The sequence below is a fragment of the Carex rostrata genome, chromosome 15 (genome assembly GCF_964058835.1).
Source record: "Carex rostrata chromosome 15, lpCarRost1.2, whole genome shotgun sequence".
NCBI lineage: Eukaryota > Viridiplantae > Streptophyta > Magnoliopsida > Poales > Cyperaceae > Carex > Carex rostrata.
Genome location: NC_135932.1, coordinates 8,025,441 through 8,045,953, shown reverse-complemented (window position 1 = coordinate 8,045,953; position 20,513 = coordinate 8,025,441). Strand labels below are relative to the sequence as shown.

The following is a 20,513-nucleotide window of genomic DNA, read 5'->3' as shown; positions in this document are numbered from 1 at the left end:
TTTACAAACGCCAGCATTACTCACGGTAGCGAATCCGTGAGTAAATTCAATTTTTGACCGTGGCTAATTTGTTATTCTGTACTAGTGTTATTAGTTAATTCATGATAATAAAAAAAGGTGTAAGTGGGTGTGCAGTACTATATATGTTAAGGACTTAAGGTTAGTGATTAGTCATAAAATCAGGATATATCCTTTTCCTAAATTACATATTGCCAATTAAAGTTATTCATACAATTGTAGAACAAAACTAATGAATTCTAAAAAGATGATCAATACGTACCAGTGTTACATTCATTCACACGTTATCTGTTAAGCTTGAGATTGTTCAGGTAAGCACACTTGTATTTATATTTATCAGCTTTAAACAACTGATTAATTAAGGGTGGTGATTAGGTGACTCTTTGATTCTGCCGGAACTCTTAATTACACAATTAATGGTATATATATTTGCGTTGATCTCCTAGCAAAAATGGAAAAGATCAAGCTGGGAATGTAATGAAATCAAACCTTCCAAGTTGCTCCCAAATGGTTTCCCTTTTTTGTAAAACGAGCAAAAAAATCTGCGATAACTTACCCTTAGATAGCCAGAAAAAGCTTCAGAAGCTGTGACCATTGGGTTTTTTTCCTCTTTCTCTCTCATACCAAGACTCTAACACAAATCGATGGAGTGTTTTTCTTCCTTTCTGTGAGTGGAAGAATAAATTTTACGGGAGAGATATAAAGAGGAGGAGATTGATTGAGAATAAATGATAGAGCCACTCAGCTGCTGACAAGCTTTCAAAAATAAAAAGAGACTTAATGATAGAGAGAGAGAAGAGAAAAGTCTCTTCCTTGGAGAGCTTGAATTCGTTTCCTCTTCATTAACTCAAAAAGGAATCTTTTGAGTTAATACAACAGGACCGTCCGATCAGCTTTAAGACCCCCTATGTTATAGGTATAGACCGGATGGGATCTGTTTACAATCAGACGGCTCATATTCATTAACTAAAAAGATTCCCTTTTGAGTTAATGCAGACGATGTGGATTCAGAGTGCTTCTCTCTCATTTATTCTCATTCCGTGGAGTGCTTCTCTCTCCCGTGTCATTTATTCTTCCACTCACGGAAAGGAAGAAAAGCACTCCATCGAACATAAATAACAACTAGATTTTGGTTTAGAAGTTAAATAATGTTCATTATATGAGAGGTCGTATATGTTCATATGTTAATTGGATTGTAAATATTTATAGTTGAAAAACTTGATTTAATGTATAACTGAAAAATAATAGACACATTAATTATATTGTTTCATTTTGCTTCTTTTAATGTGGTCCAATATATGCTAGAATATTTTCCAGCAGGCCCATTAACAAAGACTGAAAGCTATAATTGGATTGCTATGTTGTGGGTACACCTCTATTATTTCGGCTAGAACTGGGCCCACTATTATTCCAACCTTTCAAGAAATCATTAATCCCTTGGTACATTATGTGAATCTTCTAATTTCTAAATTTGTATGCTATCTGCGGAGAAACTATTTTGTTTATTTTTTTTCAAAAATTTCAACTTAAATTTAAATTAATTAACATAACAGCTTGACCTTCTTTTCCCTCATCATAAATAAAAATTATAGTTTCTTAATTAAATATATATAATTGTCAAACTCAAATCGTAAGATTGTAATACATACCTGTTACCTTGGCAGCATCAGGCAAGGTCCCTGAAAAAGTGTGGATTTGCCTTTATTTAAGCTCTTGCAATTGGCAATATGAATTCAAGCTCTCCAAGGAAGAAAAGCTTTTCTCAGCTCTCTCTCTATCATTTATTCTCATTCGATATCTTCTCCTCTTTATATCTCTCCCGTATCCTTTATTCTTCCACTCACGGAAAGGAAGAAAAGCACTCCACCAAACATAAATTACGAACATAAATCTTCCACTCACGGAAAGGAAGATTTGTCCTGAGAAGTCTCTGTAGTTTCAGTGGCACTTTTCTTCTTTTTAAACCTCTTATTTGCTCTATAATTTTCAGAAATAACAAATTAATAATTTCACAGAACAATTATTTTTCTTGGGTAACTGAAAGTTTAATTTTCTGGAACTGTTTTCAAATCTGGAACAAATTAACAACATTTTTTTTATGATTCAAGAACAAAATAAAACATCAAATAACAAGTATTATATATATGATATATGAATGATTTACTACGCGTAAGAATAAAAATAAAAGTTTGAAGTGATAATAACTAGCGCATTATACATAACAATGATCAATTTAATTACAGATGGTCCCATATTTATGTAAAATATATATATCTAATCAGTAATCACAATACATAATACTAGGAGATAAACGTAGATTGATATGCTGTAAATTGTGTAATTAAGAGCTCGGCAGAATGCAAAGAGTCACCTTACCCTTAATTAATTTGTTGCTTAATTAACCTGATCAATATATATACAATCTCAATTAGCTTAGCTGATAACGTGTGAATGGATGTAAAAATGGTACGTATTCATCAATTTGGAATTCATTAGTTTTGTTCTAAAATTTTAGGAGTAACCTTAATTAGCAATGTAATTTAGGAAAAGGATATCCATATCAAGTTGGGACCAAAAGGTAATACTGGTAAAGGTCTGAACTGGGATGATGGTGTTAATCAGAAAATTATAGAGAAGATTTTAATTGGTTATTCTGATGATCGCATAAATTTTTTCCAAGCTGTTTACAGTGATTCAGATGACATCAAAATTCTAGGTCCACGTACGGCATGGAAGCAACGACGCCAGATCATTCAAATTGGTATGTTGTGTTTATAAAAGCTATATATATTAACGATTGCAGATTTCAATTCGAAATTTACCATATTATTGATTTGACATACAATTTCTTTACAATTGCAGATTAATATAACAAAACCAGTCACTAGGATAGTTGTAACTTATCCATCTAATTTTACCATAAGTACTTATAGCGGAATTAGTTTTCTCGAATTTAGTAACAGTGAAGGTAGCTATGGTTCAGTTGGGAGTAACTCTAATTATCCATTTACATTTGAGTCAAATCTTGAATTTTCTGGGCTTGAACTCAAGCTTTGAGTCCATAGCGCGGGTCAATATGTGCTATGCATAGTACCATAGCTTCACTCGTGGTCATAATGCATAGTAGCATATATAATTAGCTATAATTTAAAGAGCACTGTTTGTTACACTCATTGAAGATCACATAGATTATTATATCCCGAAATTTTTAAATCAATAATTAATTTACAAATTATAAATCACGCTTAATTTAAAATTTTAAATTTATTAAACGGTTTTTCAACTAATATCTGATTATTTAAAACAAATCAAATTTCAGGAAATAATCGGATTATAAAATTCTATAACTAAAAATCAAAATGAAAATTTGAATTGATTAAATTAAAGACTTCTCCAAATTGACTTTGAATAAAACAAATGAAGAACAAATTTATTCGACGCATCGTAAATTAGGAAATTCATTGTAATAAAATACTAACATTAGTGAGTAAATTAATTTAAATAAAACAAACGAATTTATTAAACGCTTTGACATGGACGTCTAGATCCAAAGTCAACTTTTGAGTTACTTTCGAGAAAATTGTTACATTTTTTCTCTTTTGAAATGTCCACCAGTGTAAGAGGATGTTAGTACAGTGGAATGAACTAGTCACAGCTAGAGTTCTTTAATAAAATAAGAACATTATATATAACATGACATTAATCTATTGCGAGTATAATACAATCTATTGTTATGATACACGTACCAAGGATGCATGCACCGCATCGAACATGCACGTACGGCATTTTTTTGTTTTTGTTTTGATAAATTTGATGGGAGCTATGAAGGGTATTACATCCAGCAATGAAAATCAAACAGCTGTCAAAAACTATACATTTTGTAGCTATCTCATGTAAAGTACATCAATGTCGCGACAGCAGATCAGGAAGTTCACTACAATGGCTTTTACTCATCATCGCATGAAAATGTCACATCTGTCACAGTGCCCTCCCTACTCCATCTAATGTAACTGACCTGCTTCATTTTTGCTTAAGAACACCTAGAAACCGTTGCTCTGAACTGATATCTTCATGCAAATCGACACCACAGACACAGAGTCCCTTCCTGCACTATTTTCTCTGCTAGATATAGAGAAGTCTGGAAAAGAAAAAAATTAAGTGAGTCAGAATTTATATATGGAATCGTTTATATATAGTTACTAACTTGATTAATGACTAATGTAAAAGGGACCCTCAGAAGAGCTAGAAAGGTTGTTGTCTTCTATGCCTAACAGTTCACTTAACTTTCAATAATTTTTGTTACTGATTATTACATGCGGCCTTTTGTTCTTTATTATTATTTTTATTTTTTTGGCATTATAATAGAAAAGGTAAGGCTCCCAGCGTTCTTTATTATTATTTTTAATTTAGATGATCTCCGAACATATTCCGTACAGTCACGTACTATGCGGAACACAAGGTCCGAAAAAGGAAAGGCCCGTGCCTCAGTAAAGGCCAAAACCAACGGTAACTGTTCGCGTGATGTATTGAAATAGCCTGACCAGTCCGTATCCGTGGCCGGGTTTGGAACGGGTAGGTGGATAATTGCAATGAAGGCACGTGCCTCGTAACTGTTCACGTGATCTGAGGCAAATTGCAATGAAGCGCCCTGCAAAATGAGTTGATCACAAAACAAGATATGGCTTGCTAAACTGAAGACCACATGGAAAGGGCCCATCAAATCCCGTGCCTCTACCTCCGCGTCCTCCCAAATCAAGGCTCATACAGGAAGTTCTTCGGCTGCCAATTTGAGAGATATCTCCACGGGGGCGTTACCATGGAATGTAATGTTAAGAAATGTCATTTCAGAGCATGTGTCATTATTATGTTTAGTTCATGCATGACTATTGCTTCAACATTCTCTGGAATGAGTCATTCCCATATTTGATTCATGCATAGTGATTACAATGGCTATAGACTTCATTATTTTTTAATTATTAACTAAATAATGTTACGTTACCAAATTTTTTATGTATTGTTTAAAGATAAATTATAAATCAAAAATTAATTTGCATAAATATAACTCATTATAATGTTTGCTTCGCACATTGCTATTATTCACTAGTTTTAAATTATTAATTAAATTTTGGCCAAAAAAAACTTATTTAATTTGCATAAATATAATATTCCCATTATACGGATTCATGTAAGAATTTGAATTGAACATAAAATTAAATTTTTTGTTTGAGAAAAATGACGGTTTTGTCCACATTTGTATTAGATTAAATACGTTTAGTTACACAAGGATAGTAACCACCAAAACAGAAATTGAAAACGCTGCTAAAAACAATTCAGCTGGAAAATAAACAAAATTAAAATTAAATAAATTTAAAAGAAAGTAGTACATATGAAAATGCAAAGGAAATTGGCTCAAAACTGATGTGAAAAAAATTCATCTACTGATGCGTTACTTCAGAGCATTATCCACTGGTACGTTGATGAAAAAAGTTCTTCTACTAGTGCGCTGCTTCAAAGTTCCAATTACTGGTACGCTGGTAATTCAGTCGATGTGAGATGCTCCATAACTTCTTCTACCAGTATCTCAATTCCCTTGTCATAGTTGGCAAATATTCGAGCTCCCCTTTCCCTCCACAATACAAATTGTGAAATAAGCAAAGCGGCCCTTGTTTTTTTTGCTAAATCTTGTATCTGTTATCAGGTGTGTTGGTTACACTAGCGTATTTGCAGTAAGGTCCCTAATGTTTGGCATCTTTAGCATCCATATCTTATGGATTTGTGTTCTTAGGAGTGGCCTCTGTATTATTGCATTGTACGTGCTTTTTACTGTAAATACTCCTTGACTGTCCCACCACAGAGCCATTGTTGATAAATGAGGTGTCTCACAGTACCCACCACAAAGCCATTTTCAATAGATATATGTCTATCTTTCGTACAAATCCTGATTTCATACAAATAAATCACCAATTATTTACAAAGGGGAAAAAATAAAAGATCTAAATAATGATGCATTATGTATTTGATCTGTACCTGAAGGATATGAGGCTTCTTCAGACAGCCCACTCTCACTTGATGTATTTGATCTTAAACAAAACAAAGAGGAAGGTTTATGACAGTTAAAATAATTGCTACTGGCAAAGGAAATTTCTGAAATAATGATCTCATTCAAAATTTGCTGCTACATCTAACATAATTGCACTTGCTTGCTATTTGCTGCTACCAGTACCGGCTTAATCAAAGGACGTAACACATTACAACAACAAAGCATCTCATTGTGCTGTCAGAGAGGATCCATTAGCATTAATTAGGACATAATTAAGTGAATAGTTAACAAAATAGCATAAAACCAATTACACAGAGAAACCTAAAATAGAGATGAAAAGTAGTGATGTGATAAGTTGACCGTGTATGTCCATGACCCTGATACAGATAAAATCAAACTAAAAGGAAAAGATAAGTATCTTGTACTTACACTGTGTCAATACTCAATACTAGGTCAAACAAGTACCGGTAAATTGTTTTTGAGAAAAAGTACCAGTAAATTTGTACTACTAACTCTTTTAAGTTTATTTTATATAGACTTCACTTATACCAGTAATGGGAAGCCTCTCCCTCCTCTCTTACTCATCAACACAGAGATCACAAAGGAATACTAATCCATAAGTTTTCTTACATATTCTACCTGGATTATATTTCAGCTATTTGAATTATGGGGGCTTCATATCAAAAGCTGCTTATTTGGTTTCAAATTGGATGTGCTCATTAGCATTCATTTATCTTGTATTCTCTAAGGTAAATACTATAAATCCTTGGCACAGCTTATTGTATTAGTCCGTCGTTGTTGTTCTAATTTTTAGGTTGGTTCCCCTGGTTTCAGTAATACAGCATCGGTCTCCATAATCAGACCCAACCTAAACCTTTTTCCCAACCATTTTTTGTACACTGTACCCACTCAGATTTTCTAATTTTGAGGAGAGATAGAAAGCCAACCTGTTTGGAGTTCTAATTCGCATCAATTTCTGGACTGTAATTTGGGAAGGGAAGTGCGGAGAGAGAGAGAGAGTAATCAGAGAAGAGAGCAGTCAGAGATGGAGTGGAAGCTAAAGAGCGAAGGCAGAGTCGGAGACGGTTTTCCCTCTCAAGAAAATTATCGGAGAAGGAATTATCGGAGAAAGAAGAGGGAAATGACGATCACCGAAAAGAAAAGAAATCGCGTGTGCTTGCAAGCGATATCTGTCGTGAGGGAATAAAAGAATTCTACCTTTTTTTAGGCTATCGCGATAGCCATGAATCCGGGAATGGAAATAGCCAGGAACCACAGATTACCGCTTCTATTTCCTGCCAAACACGGTAATCACATTCCAGGGAATCACAATGGCCGGGAATCATCTCTTAAAATTATGAACCAAACGCCCAAGGTGGGGCGTTCCAATCAAGTTGTCGGCTACAGTGCCATGCAACACTAAATAAAGAAGAGCCTTCACGGGTCAGAATTAATTTGAAGAGGAAATCGGCCCAGTTACAAGTAAGGCTGATAAATGGACGGATCCAACCCCAAGTAAAGGAATTAACTTGGACCTCACACCGGATGACTTTCACCAGGTCCATGTAGATTACGAGTGATGTACCAATTTGGCACACGACTGTGCCATGAACGACTCGGACGTCAACGAGACGGTGGACGAGGAGAACCAGTACCTCCGTGAGAACCCCATAATAGCACAAGAACCTGAGGAGAATGAACAGTTAGAAGGGGGAGAAAGGGTACGTACCGACTCATTTTCTAGTGATGAGTACGAGACAGACGGATTAAGTATCTCAAATTGGTCAGTTCTCTGTTTTTTTTTTTTCTGAAGCAGAAGGTGTATTTGGTTTATCTATGAAACAAACAAAATTTCTATCTTGGAACACAAGAGGGTTAGGGGGTTTACAGAAGTGCAATGGAGTTCGGAATGTGATTAGGCATTCCCGTTGTGATGTAGTGCGCTTGCAAGAATCCAAATTAAATGAATTCAATTTGGCTTATTTTTCGAGTTTTTTACCAACTTTATTTTAGAAGAATTGTGTTGTTATTGATGCTATTGATCATTCAGGTGGGTGTACAATCACATGGCGAAAGAATTACACAAGGGTTAACTCGTGGTCTACAAGACGCGTGCACAGTGGTCCTCAACCAAAACAGTTTGGGTGAGGCCTTCACAATAACTAATGCTTATGGACCGAGTGAGGATGCTTTAAAATCTGAATATTTGATTGAGCTAGGAAAGGTGGCCGAACTTGTCAACACCAAATAGATTTTACTGGGGGACTTCAACTTAGTCTGATGAATGGTTGATAGGTCTGGGGGAACTCGAGCAAATAACCTCATGGACCTTTTCAATGAGTTAATAAGTGGCCTTCAGCTGATAGATGTACCTCTCAAGAACCGCTCTTATACTTGGTGTAGCAAGAGACCCAAACCGGTCTTTTCAAGGCTTGATAGATGTTTCATTTCGCCCGAGTAGAATGCAATCTTTCCAATTATCACACTGCATGCTCAAGAGATGATGATATCGGACCACGTTCCACTGGTGCTATCTTGCAAACATCGATTGCACACCAAGAGACAGCCAAAGATGGAACTTTTTTGGCTTAGACACTCTGAGATGCATTAGGTGGTGAACAAATTATGGGGGCTACAACATACTTTAGCCGACACTCATGCTTCCTTCAACCACAAAACAGCTAGTCTGCTGGTAGTTATGGGAAGGTGGCACAGGGACAGATTTGCTAAGATGGAGGAGCAGTTAACAGTATTGTAAGAAGTAATTCTCTTCTTTCATTGTATTGAGGAAAAAAGAAATCTTGATTCGAGGGAATTCCGGTTTAGACAAAAGGTCAGACAACGGGCCTATGACCTTGCGATCGACTCGGAAACTAAGTGGAAGCAAAGGGCAAAATGGAATTGGCTTAAAAATAGAGACAACAACACTAGATTCTTTCACTCATTTCCTTCGGCCAGAGCAACAAGAAACACTGTCACGGTTGTAACTGTGGTGGGGGTTGAGATAACAAATGAACTTGAAATCGGGAGGGCTTTCTTAGTTCATATGCAAGGTTAAACGGATTGTTGCTATTCTGAGGAAAAAAAAAACATTTACTTTCAATTTGTTCAATTTTTCAAATGTAAACAGAATCCTGATGACATTCTGTTCATGAAATTGATAACTGGGTTGAGCGTATATGATCACAAACTTGTTTGTAAATTAATTACATTTTTCGTAATCTATGATTCTAAGTTACAAACAGAATGCTTGATGCCACAACAGAAGCACAGACAGAACAAATATACACATCAAACAAAAAACCAGTGAACATAATTAATGTTAGTACCAATAGATGACAGGTAACTGGAAATTCATGACAAATTATTTCAGGTAAATGGTTCCATACTTTTATCTCAAGTCATATTATTATCTGATAGGTTCTTTTCAAGAACAATAATTATCCTCAATAACAGTATGCATGGTATTGATTTGAAATTAACCACTGCATTGTACCAGATCAGAACCAGCTAATGTCATCTAATTACTGTTTAAGTTGACAATTACCTCATCTAAGAGTCGGTCATTATAAATTAATGTGTCTGTAAACAGTGCATGGTCTATGTGATATTCGCTAAGTGTAACAGACAGGGTTGTTTGTATTATGGCAGATTAATTATATTACTGATGGATTATGACTATATTTATACTAGCAGTGCCAAATTGAAAAAAAAAAATGGGGAAACAATTTCCATTTGAAGTCTATGGATTCCAGTGTTTTAAAAATCGGTCTATTCGACTGAATATTCATATTCGGTTGGAATCTGAATAGAAAATGAGTATTCGGTCCCATATACAATTTTGAATATTCGACCGCATATTCGAATATTCAGTCACATATTTGGCTGCATATTCGGCCGAATTGAGATCAATATATATATATTCAGTATTTCATTTAGTATGAGATAAGAATCGATATTTTAAGTTTTTAACATTTCATCACCAGTTTAACATGTACAGTCAATCATAAATACTTTATTTGTATAGAAATTAATATGAATTTTCATTTTCATATCCACATATATAAATATGAATAAAAATCTGTATATAGAACTGCATACCGTATATGCGGTGGCTTTCCGAATACTACATAAGAACCGATTTTTAAAACACTGATGGAATCTAAGATTTTGTGCCAGAGCTATTGACATATACTCCTAGAGCCGTGAGACGATAACTGTTGGAGCGTCCGTGGAAACCGGTAAGATTTTTAATGTGTCCGTAAACAGTGCAAGGTCTATGTGATCTTCGCTGAGTGTAACAGACAGTGTTGTTTGTATTATGGCAGATTATATTACTGATGGATTATGACTATATTTATACAAGCAGTGCCAAATTGAAAAGAAAAATGGAGAAACAATTTCCATTCTATGGATTCTAAGATTTTGTGGCAGAGATATTGACATGTACTCCTAGAGCCTTGAGACGATACTCGTTGGAGCGTCCGTGAAAACCGGTAAACCCTCTCGGATCCTTGTAGATGAAGCTAAGAGAACCAATTTTTTTTGTGCCAAAAGAACACACCTTACCATAGTTTGTGCTGAGTTCCAGATATGTAATGCCACCGTTGTCATAGTATCCATCTATTCGAGTAATCGGATTTTCGGGTGGAAGATGAACCTGCAAAAAAAATAATCAATTATACATTAAAGAGACACTACTGGCATGGTTCTTGCTCCAGAGAAAATAACATCGATTGATTTTAAATAATATTTTAGGTTAGTTGAATCGATAGATCATATGTTAATTTAAATGATTGGGGTTGTATACTTGTAATTGACCATAAATATATATTAAAAAAAAAAGTGTATATAAATTTTTTTATTGGAATCTACTGGCACCACTCAAAATGTTGCTATATACATGTCAGACCTTTAAATTCGGTGCAAATTAATACGTCAAATTTACATTTATGATAAGATTGAAGGATTTCCTCAACAAAAAAGATAAGTATTATTTTCTTTATTTTTTTCCTCAGAGTTAATAGAGCAATTTGCCTCAAGGGCTGCAAATTGCAAAATCTAACAGGAAGTTGTGAGACATAGTGTCAGATATTTTTTGTACAATATTCCCGCCCCCAAAAAAAAAAAAAAAACAGACAAATATATAAAATTAATAGTTACCGCTTCAAAATGGTAGGAGTATGTCTGTTCATACACAGACGGACCATGATGCGGTGCTATAAAAATGTTGTTACTGAAATCTTTATAAACAGTTTGGATTGAACAAATAGAATGGCTATCGTAACTAACAAAGATACTCTCTATTCTTTGATGACAACCATCGTCCCAGTATGTACCATCATTAACTCCACAAGGACCGAGCCGTATGTGCATTTCTCTTCCCTATATTTTCATGCAAAATGTTTCTAATTATTAGTTAATTCTTGATAATAAAAAAAGGTGTACTTGCTAAATTGTAAGTGGGATACTATGTTAAGGACTTAAGGTTAGTGATTAGTCATAAAATCGGGATATATCCTTTTCCTAAATTACATATTGCCAATTAAAGTTATTCATACAATTGTAGAAGAAAACTAATGAATTCCAAAAAGATGATCAATACGTACCAGTGTTACATTCATTCACACGTTATCTGTTAAACTTGAGATTGTTCAGGTAAGCACACTTGTATATATATCTATCAGCTTTAAGCAACTGATTAATTAAGGGTGGTGATTAATTAGATGACTCTTTGATTCTTGCAAACTCTTAATTACACAATTAATGGCTTATATATTTGCGTTGATCTCTTAGCAAAAACGGAAAAGATCAAGCTGGAATGTAATGAAATCAAACCTTCCAAGTTGCTCCCAAATGGTGTCCCCTTTTTGTAAAACGAGCAACAAAATTTGCGATAACTTACCTTTAGATACCAAGACAACGCTTTAGAAGCTGTGACGTACCATTGGGTTTTTTTCCTCTCCCTCTCTCGTACCAAGTGCACGATCTACGGATTTCACCTGGCGCAGATGCAAGACTATAACACAAATCAGTGGAGTGCTTTTCTTCCTTTCTGTGAGTGGAAGAATAAATGATACGGGAGAGATATAAAGAGGAGAAGAGATCGAATGAGAATAAATGATAGAGTGAGAGAGAAGAGAAATGCTTTTCTTCCTTGGAGAGAAAATGAGAATAATGATTCCTTTTTGAGTTAATGCAGAGGATACGAATTCAAGCTCTCCAAGGAAGAAAAGCTTTTTTTTGTTAGAGAGAAAATGAGAATAATGATTCCTTTTTGAGTTAATGCTGAGGATACGAATTCAAGCTCTTCAAGGAAGAAAAGCTTTTCTCTTCTCTCTCTCTATCATTTATTCTCATTCGATCTCTTCTCCTCTTTATATCTCTCTTGTATCATTTATTCTTTCACTCACGGAAAGGAAGAAAAGCACTCCACCGAACATAAATTATGAAAAGATTTTGGTTTAGAAGTTAAAATAATGTTCTCTATAAGAGAGGTCGTATGTTCATATGCTAATTGGATTGTAAATATTTATAGTTGAAAAACTTGATTTAACGTTTAACTGAAAAAAATAGACACATTAATTCTATTGTTTCATTTTGCTTCTTTTAATGTGGTCCAATATATGCTAGAATATTTTTCACTAGGCCCGTTAACAAAGACTGAATGCCATAATTGGATTGCTATGTTCTGGGTACACCTCTATTATTTGGGCTAGAACTGGGCCCACTATTATTCCAACCTTTCAAGAAATCATTATGTGAATCTTCTAATTTCTAAATTTGTATTATGCTATATATCTGCGGATAAACTATTTTTTTTTTTCAAAAATTTCAACTTAAATTTAAATTAATTAACATAACAGCTAGACCTTCTTTTCCCACAAAAATAAAAATTATAGTTGCTTAAATATATAATTGTCAAAGTCAAATCGTAAGATTGAAATACATATCTGTTACCTTGGCAGCATCAGGCAAGGTCCTTGAAAAAGTGTGGATTTGCCTTTATTTAAGCTCTTGCAATTGGCAATTGAATTAACAGATTGTTGCTTTTCTGAGGAAAAAAAAACAACATTCACTTCCAATTTGTTCAATATTCCAAATGTAAACAGAATCCGGATGACATTCTGTTCATGAAATTGATAACTGGCTTGAGCGTATATGATCACAAACTTGTTTGTAAATTAATTACATTTTCCGTAATCTACGATTCTAAGTTACAAATTAATGGAATGCTTGATGCGACAACAGAAGCACAGACACAACAAATACACACATCAAACAAAAAATCAGTGAACATAATTAATGTCAGTACCAATAGATGACAGGTAACTGGAAATTCATGACAAATTAGTTTAGGTAAATGGTTCCATACTTTTATCTCAAGTCATATTATTATTTGATAGGTTCTTTTCAAGAACAATAATTATCCTCAAAAACAGTATGCTTGGTATTGATTTGAAATTAACCACTGCATTGTACCAGATCAGAACCAGCTAATGTCATCTAATTACTGTTTAAGTTGACAATTACCTCATCTAAGAATCGGTCATTATAAATTAATGTGTCCGTAAACAGTGCATGGTCTATGTGATCTTCACTGAGTGTGACAGACAGTGTTGTTTGTATTATGGAAGATTATATTACTGATGGATTATGACTATATTTATACAAGCAGTGCCAAATTGAAAAGAAAAATGGAGAAATAATTTCCATTTGAAGTCTATGGATTCTAAGATTTTGAGGCAGAGATATTGACATGTACTCCTAGAGTCTTGAGACGATACTCGTTGGAGCGTCCGTGAAAACCGGTAAACTCTCTCGGATCCTTGTAGATGAAGCTAATAGAACCAGTTTTTTTTGTGCCGAAAGAACACACCTTACCATAATTTGTGCTGAGTTCCAGATATATAACGCCATTGCTGTCGTAGTATCCATCTATTCTAGTAATCGGATTTTCGGGTGGAAGATGAACCTGCAAAAAAAATAATCAATTATACATTAAAGAGACACTACTGGCATGGTTCTTGCACCAGAGAAAATAACATCGATTGATTTTAAATAATACTTTAGGTTAGTTGAATCGATAGATCATATGTTAATTTAAATGATTGGGGTTGAATACTTGTAATTGACCATAAATATATATATAAAAAAAAGTGTATATAAATTTTTTTATTGGAATCTACTGGCACCACACAAAATGTTGCTATATACATGTCAGACCTTTAAATTCGGTGCAAATTAATACGTCAAATTTGCATTTATGATAAGATTGAAGGATTTCCTCAACAAAAAAGATAAGTATTATTTTCTTTATTTTTTTCCTCAGAGTTAATAGAGCAATTTGCCTCAAGGGCTGCAAATTGCAAAATCTAACAGGAAGTTGTGAGACATAGTGTCAGATATTTTATGTACAATATCCCCCCCCCCCCCCAAAAAAAAAAAAAAAAAAACAAACAAACAAATATATAGAATTAATAGTTACCGCTTCAAATTGGTAGGAGTACATCTGTTCATATCCATGCGGACCATGATGCGGTGCTATAAAAATGTTGTTACTGAAATCTTTATAAACAGTTTGGATTGAACAGATAGATAAGCTATCGTAACTAACAAAGATACTCTCTATTCTTTGATGACAACCATCGTCCCAGTATGTACCTTCATTAACTCCACAAGGACCGAGCCGTATGTGCATTTCTCTTCCCTATATTTTCATGCAAAATGTTTCTAATTATTAGTTAATTCTTGATAATAAAAAAAGGTGTACTTGCTAAATTGTAAGTGGGTGTGCAACACTATGGTAAGGACTTGAGGTTAGTGATTAGTCATAAAATCGGGATATATCCTTTTCCTAAATTACATATTCCCAATTAAAGTTATTCATACAATTTGTAGAAGAAAACTAATGAATTCTAAAAAGATGATCAATACGTACCAGTGTTTCATTCATTCACACGTTATCTGTTAAGCTTGAGATTGTTCAGGTAAGCACACTTGTATAGTTGTATATATATTTATCAGCTTTAAGCAACTGATTAATTAAGGGTGGTGATTAATTAGGTGACTCTTTGATTCTGCCGGAACTCTTAATTACACAATTAATGGCATATATATTTGCGTTGATCTCTTAGCAAAAATGGAAAAGATCAAGCTGGGAATGTAATGAAATCAAACCTTCCAAGTTGCTCCCAAATGGCTGGTGTCCCTTTTTTTGTAAAACGAGCAACAAAATCTGCGATAACTTATCTTTAGATACCAAGAAAAAGCTTCAGAAGCTGTGATGTACCATTGGGTTTTTTTCCTCTCCCTCTCTCGTACCAAGTGCACGATCTATGGATTTCACCTGGCACAGATGCAAGACTCTAACACAAATTGGTGGTGGAGTGCTTTTCTTCCTTTTCGTGAATGAAAGAATAAATGATACGGGAGAGATATAAAGAGGAGAAGAGATCGAATAAGAATAAATGATAGAGAGATAGAGAGAAAAGAGCATTCCAACGAAGAATAAATGATACAGGAGAGAGATAAAGAGGAGAAGAGATCGAATAAGAATAAGGCAAATGCTTCTGTTAAAATGTTCTATTTTGGACCGTTCATTTGTGATTAAACGGTTCAGATAGTTTTTTACCATTAGATAGTTTCTCTCCAATTTGTTGTCGGAAGGATAAAAGAATAATATCACCTCCGACCCCGTCTCTCTCACGAGATCTCCTTCTCTCCATTTCAGAAAAAACATCGCCAGCCCTAAACCCCTCTCTCACGCGATCTCCCATAGTATCCTCTCACTCGATCTCCCATGGCAACCTCTCTCACGTGAATCTCCCTTCTCTGCGAAATTGAGAACTAAGAGCTGAAATTACGGGGAGCAGTTGGGAGTCTGACGGGTTTGTTAAAAGAGAACACCATGATCTCTCTTTCAGGAGACTTGAGGAATTTCAAGCTCGGCTACAGTACTTACAAAAGGAGAACAATTTTTTTCCTTTCTTTTACAAAATAATATCTTTGTTGTTTTTTTTTTTGGACAGAAATAATATGCACAATGTATGTCAAGTAGCGTCATTCTTCTGGCAGTTACAAGTAACCGGTTCTTTTAACCACAAACAGTCAGTTAATACAAAATAATTTGGTGAAAGAACATGGAAGAACTTTACATTCAGTCACTACCTGAATGGTACTGCACTATACCCGAACCATGCATTCGCTTATCAGTGTCCAGTCGGTTGATACCTAATTAAACTTAATGTTCATATTCTTATAACCATTTATTCTCTTCCATTAATGATCTTGATCTACAATTGTTCCTAATTTGATCCTCATATTTATTTGCAGTCGGCCAGGCTGAAAAAAGTTCATCATCATGTCGAATATTATGGATGCAGCCCAGCCTGGTTTATATGGACAGAATCCTGAGAAATCGACAAATATTAGTGACAAGTTCCTAGATAGCCTCTCTTTAGCAGTACAAACTTTGAGAGCAGAGAAGAAGATCACGCTCCAGAAGGTAATTTAATTACCATAATAATGTTAGAATTGTTATGTTGGGTCAGTGTTACTGGCACTTTATACCAGTGGTCTACATGTGGACTGCAATGAATATTCACTAAAATAGGAAATTCTCCTAGCAAACAAAATAAAGGCTAGAAATCTGGAAAGTATGTCATAAAGAAACTATGGTCCGTGCTGTACCAATTTGGAACCATTTGTGGCCATAGGAGTCTGTTACAGAATTCTATACTTGTATTTTACTATTTATTATGACGGGATATTATAAGTTGGAGATTTCACATTAGATGTTTAAGCATAGTCTGACATTTAGATCACATTGGAAGGCTTGGATTCCCGTTTCAAATCCCAAATTTCGAGTTTTGGAGCTAAAGCACTAGAGGCTTGGTGCTTTGCCAAGTACCATATCCCATCTTGGTTTATAGATGTCAGAGAAATTTGATTTTTTTTATTAATTAGTTTGATGCACGAATTTTGTTTTTAAGTTAAGGATAACTGTGGAAAACCTAGTCAAGCTGTGGGACCTGATGGAGGCATCAGAAAAAGAAGAGAAGACCCAATTTACGAAAGTGGCAAGTGTTTTTAGTTCACTTGAGGAAGATATTGTTTCTCGCTTGTTCTCTCTTGAAACTCTTAAAAATGTATATTTGTTGTTTCTTCTATTTCCCATAGTTGTCACATGTCAAAATTCCAGCACCAGGTTTGTTCTGGTTCGAATTGGAACAATACCTTAAAAGGTATATAGATGGAATTTGTTTTTTCATAATTGTTGTTGTGTAACTTGGTTGGTTGATACTGCTAGGAGCAAGTTGTGGCTAAGAGAGACGGCACGCCGCCTATTTGAAGAATGCCCCTACACGCAAGAGTTGTACACAAAGTTTTACTAAGACAATGGCTGCAACAGAATTGACCGGCAAAACTAACAATAGAAGACACCATGTGGAGAAGACATGAAAGCTTACTGAGGTACAAAGAACCATGCTACTGTTAATGAATTTTGTTTTATGGAAGGAATGATGTGCCCGCTGTTTCACGGATGCATGTAGGAATATGGATGATTTAATAGTGGATATACTAAGGCAACTGAAGTATTATGACATCATCGTTACATGGAGAACAACAGCAAAGAGGTATGCCAAGTGTTCGTACAACAAACCACGCCACTGGTACAAGTACCGGTACTGTTTAGGGAATTCGGCACAGCCACCTACTAGTACCAGGATCAGTACTGTTTCTGGTATCGGTACCTGTACAGGTACCGGTACTGGTACGGATGCAAGGCACATGGAGGAGGGAGATACCGCATGAGAAGGTCTACTGGTAGACGGATGCTGATGAGAAAGGCTTGGATGAGACTGGAGCTAGTCAATCAAAAGGAAGTCATATTTTTAGGCACATTAAATCATTAAATCAGTTTTCATATGTTTCTTTGTTTTAAACTTTTTGTTTAATGCTCAGCTGTTTGAGAGCTTTTATTTTGCAAACGTATTATAAACTGTACAAGGCACATCAGGAAAAGGTGGTAAAGGGTTCAGTTTTGGAAAGGCTGGCAGAAAAGGGGGCGTCTATTAATCTTCTGAATACTTCTTTGTAAAGGGTTCAGTTTTAGAGTTGCATACTTTCAATACTTCTTTGTAGACAGATTTTACCAGAGTGTCTAGGTTGTATTAGGTACACAGAATGTGCAGCTGTGAGATAGATACTCTCCTTTTCTCTTTTTTATATCAAGACTTCATGTACAGTTCACTGATTTTATAATCTATTTGCCTTCAAATGGTAGAATGTGAATAATGTAAAAATCCTTGACATTCTTCTTTTCTTTTTCTTTGTATTAGGATGCTATCCTTGTAACAATAGAGATTGGAAATAATGATATTTTTCTCTTTTTGTCTATTTTTTTTTTTGTCCTATGAGATCTCTGTATGTACTTCAGGAAATCCTTCAAAATAAATATTAAATATCCAAATAGAAAAAAATGCCTTGTTAATACAGTGAGATCATTAACATTTTTTTCGAGCACAACTTTACAGATAAATCTATCAATGTATGAAATCCAAAATCTAACTGTTCCTTTCATGTTTACTTATTCAATTTTTTTCTTAACAAGTGCATCAGGCAAGTATGTTAAGATAATAATTGTCAATATTTGTAGAGATGCATAATTGTCAAATTTTTTCTTAACAATTGATCTATATTTAATTAGTAATTAACAAGCTAAAAGTTTATATTATAATTTTTTTTTATTTTTTTATTATAACAAGCTAAAAGTTTATATTATAATATGTATCCATTGCAACGCACAGACATGGTACTAGTAAGATAAATATATACTCGAACGCATTGATTTTGCCTCAGCTGTTTCTTAAAAAAAATTCTAGAAGACCGATAATTCAACAACTACAAAGATTAAATAGTTTATTCTGTTACTAAAAAAATTTAGAAGAAAAAATAGCAATTAAATGGAATAGAAATTAAAATTTAAAGGTCAGACTAATTACATATGGCCAAAACTGGCCGAAACAATATGGTTTCATCCAGAAACTGATGACGTGAAATACATGGTATTATGAATAAGCCGAAATAGATAACGAAACAGTTTGTTTAGATTGAATTTTATCTAAGAAATATATTTATTTAGATTGAATTTTATCTAGATATTAAATTTGTTGAATTTTATCATCGAAACATATATCCAAAAAATGTATTTATTTAGATTGAATTTTATCTAAGAAATTTTAATGATTTACACATGTACAATAATTTTATTATATTTGAAAAATATTATGAAAGTGATAGAAAATAAAATTAGGCAGCAAATAATTTGGAAAAAAAAAATTTTCAAACTTTTTTGTATTTTTTATGACAAAAGCACACTTATAATTGATAATTTTATATAATTTCATCATTATTAGCTCAATCAATATGTGTATATATTTGTGGACCGTTTATTTTCACACGAGCGATAAACGGTCAATCTGCAATAAAATGATTTTAAATTTATTTTTAAATGATCAAGAGAAAATATTATAGCTAACCAACATAATAGTAATGAAGTTTGGTTGTGTCTGAGATTCGATCCAACGAGAAGTGTTCGTTACTCTTCGATTTTATAATTAATATTCCGTCAACTTGATGGAACAGGTAAATGAAAATAAAATTTCATCAAAATTTGTTGTGGAGAAATATATGCAGTGCTCTTTGATTTCTACGGGCACCAACTTCTCGAGCGACAACTCTAGATCGCATAATCTAGGGGCACCAACTTCTCGAGCGACAACTCTAGATCGCATAAATCCTAGATTGCTCGACCACTACCCTACGCTCGCCCCTTTTCCCGTCTCTCTCAGGTAATTACTGTGTTTTTGGTCTGAATTGTTCAGTTGTAAAGTCCTTTCTAGTAATTGCGTGTTCTAATTAGTGTGAAATATGCACATGGATCCTCATTTCTAGTTTTTGATCTGTACTTGGATTTCTGTGGTCTTCGATTATTGAGACAAACATTCAAAAATTGTCACTGTAGTCTATTTCCGCATCTATGCTTTTCATGTTTCATTTTCCGGCTTCTCAATTTTCATTGAGAATTGACGGGTTGTAACTTTTGAACTTTAATTTCACAATAAATTATAATCAAGGGGCTTGACCCTAATTATTTTTAAAAAGAAACAAAAAAAGCATGAAGCTAATGCCCTCTTACAATCTGTAATTTCTGACCAGAAGAGCAATTTGCATCCAATGTTGTCAATTATGGAGAAATATAGTAAATTTACTTAACAAAATTTATAAAAGCTATATTATTCATACAACCGTTAAAAAAGAGTAGGGACAACTGACCCCAAACTCTTCTTAGTAGCTCTGCAATGTTTCTAACCTGAGACCCATTCAAGTTGCAGCGTTTTATTTTAATTCATTTTGACATTTACACTGTTTCTTTTCTTGCCCCAGCAAC

The 20,513-nt window shown here is 34.2% G+C and overlaps 2 protein-coding genes across 7 annotated transcripts in view; one reads left to right on the top strand and one right to left on the bottom strand.

Moving 5' to 3' along the window:
• Positions 1–20,513, bottom strand: part of LOC144566105 (PYK10-binding protein 1-like) — an 85,180-nt gene that overhangs the window by 50,685 nt on the left and 13,982 nt on the right. The window contains exons 1-7 of one of the 6 annotated variants that reach the window (XM_078315990.1): positions 15,239–15,532; positions 14,723–14,768; positions 14,547–14,602; positions 13,943–14,033; positions 13,019–13,112; positions 11,222–11,443; positions 10,171–10,718 (exon numbers count right to left, since the gene is read on the bottom strand). In XM_078315990.1, coding sequence (XP_078172116.1) covers positions 11,362–11,443; positions 13,019–13,112; positions 13,943–14,033; positions 14,547–14,602; positions 14,723–14,759 — 360 coding nt within the window. In that variant the 5' untranslated portion in view covers positions 14,760–14,768; positions 15,239–15,532 and the 3' untranslated portion in view covers positions 10,171–10,718; positions 11,222–11,361. Of the gene's footprint in view, positions 1–574; positions 10,719–11,221; positions 11,444–13,018; positions 13,113–13,942; positions 14,034–14,546; positions 14,769–15,238; positions 15,533–20,513 lie in introns of those variants that run through there. The other 5 variants (XM_078315991.1, XM_078315989.1, XM_078315986.1 and 2 more) reach the window with 5 other exon arrangements.
• LOC144566488 (65-kDa microtubule-associated protein 7-like) lies at positions 15,781–18,543 on the top strand. The gene is made up of 3 exons (XM_078316518.1): positions 15,781–16,565; positions 17,053–17,208; positions 17,370–18,543. The coding sequence occupies exons 1-3, from the start codon at positions 16,422–16,424 to the stop codon at positions 17,409–17,411; spliced, it is 342 nt and encodes a 113-aa protein (XP_078172644.1). The 5' UTR covers positions 15,781–16,421; the 3' UTR covers positions 17,412–18,543.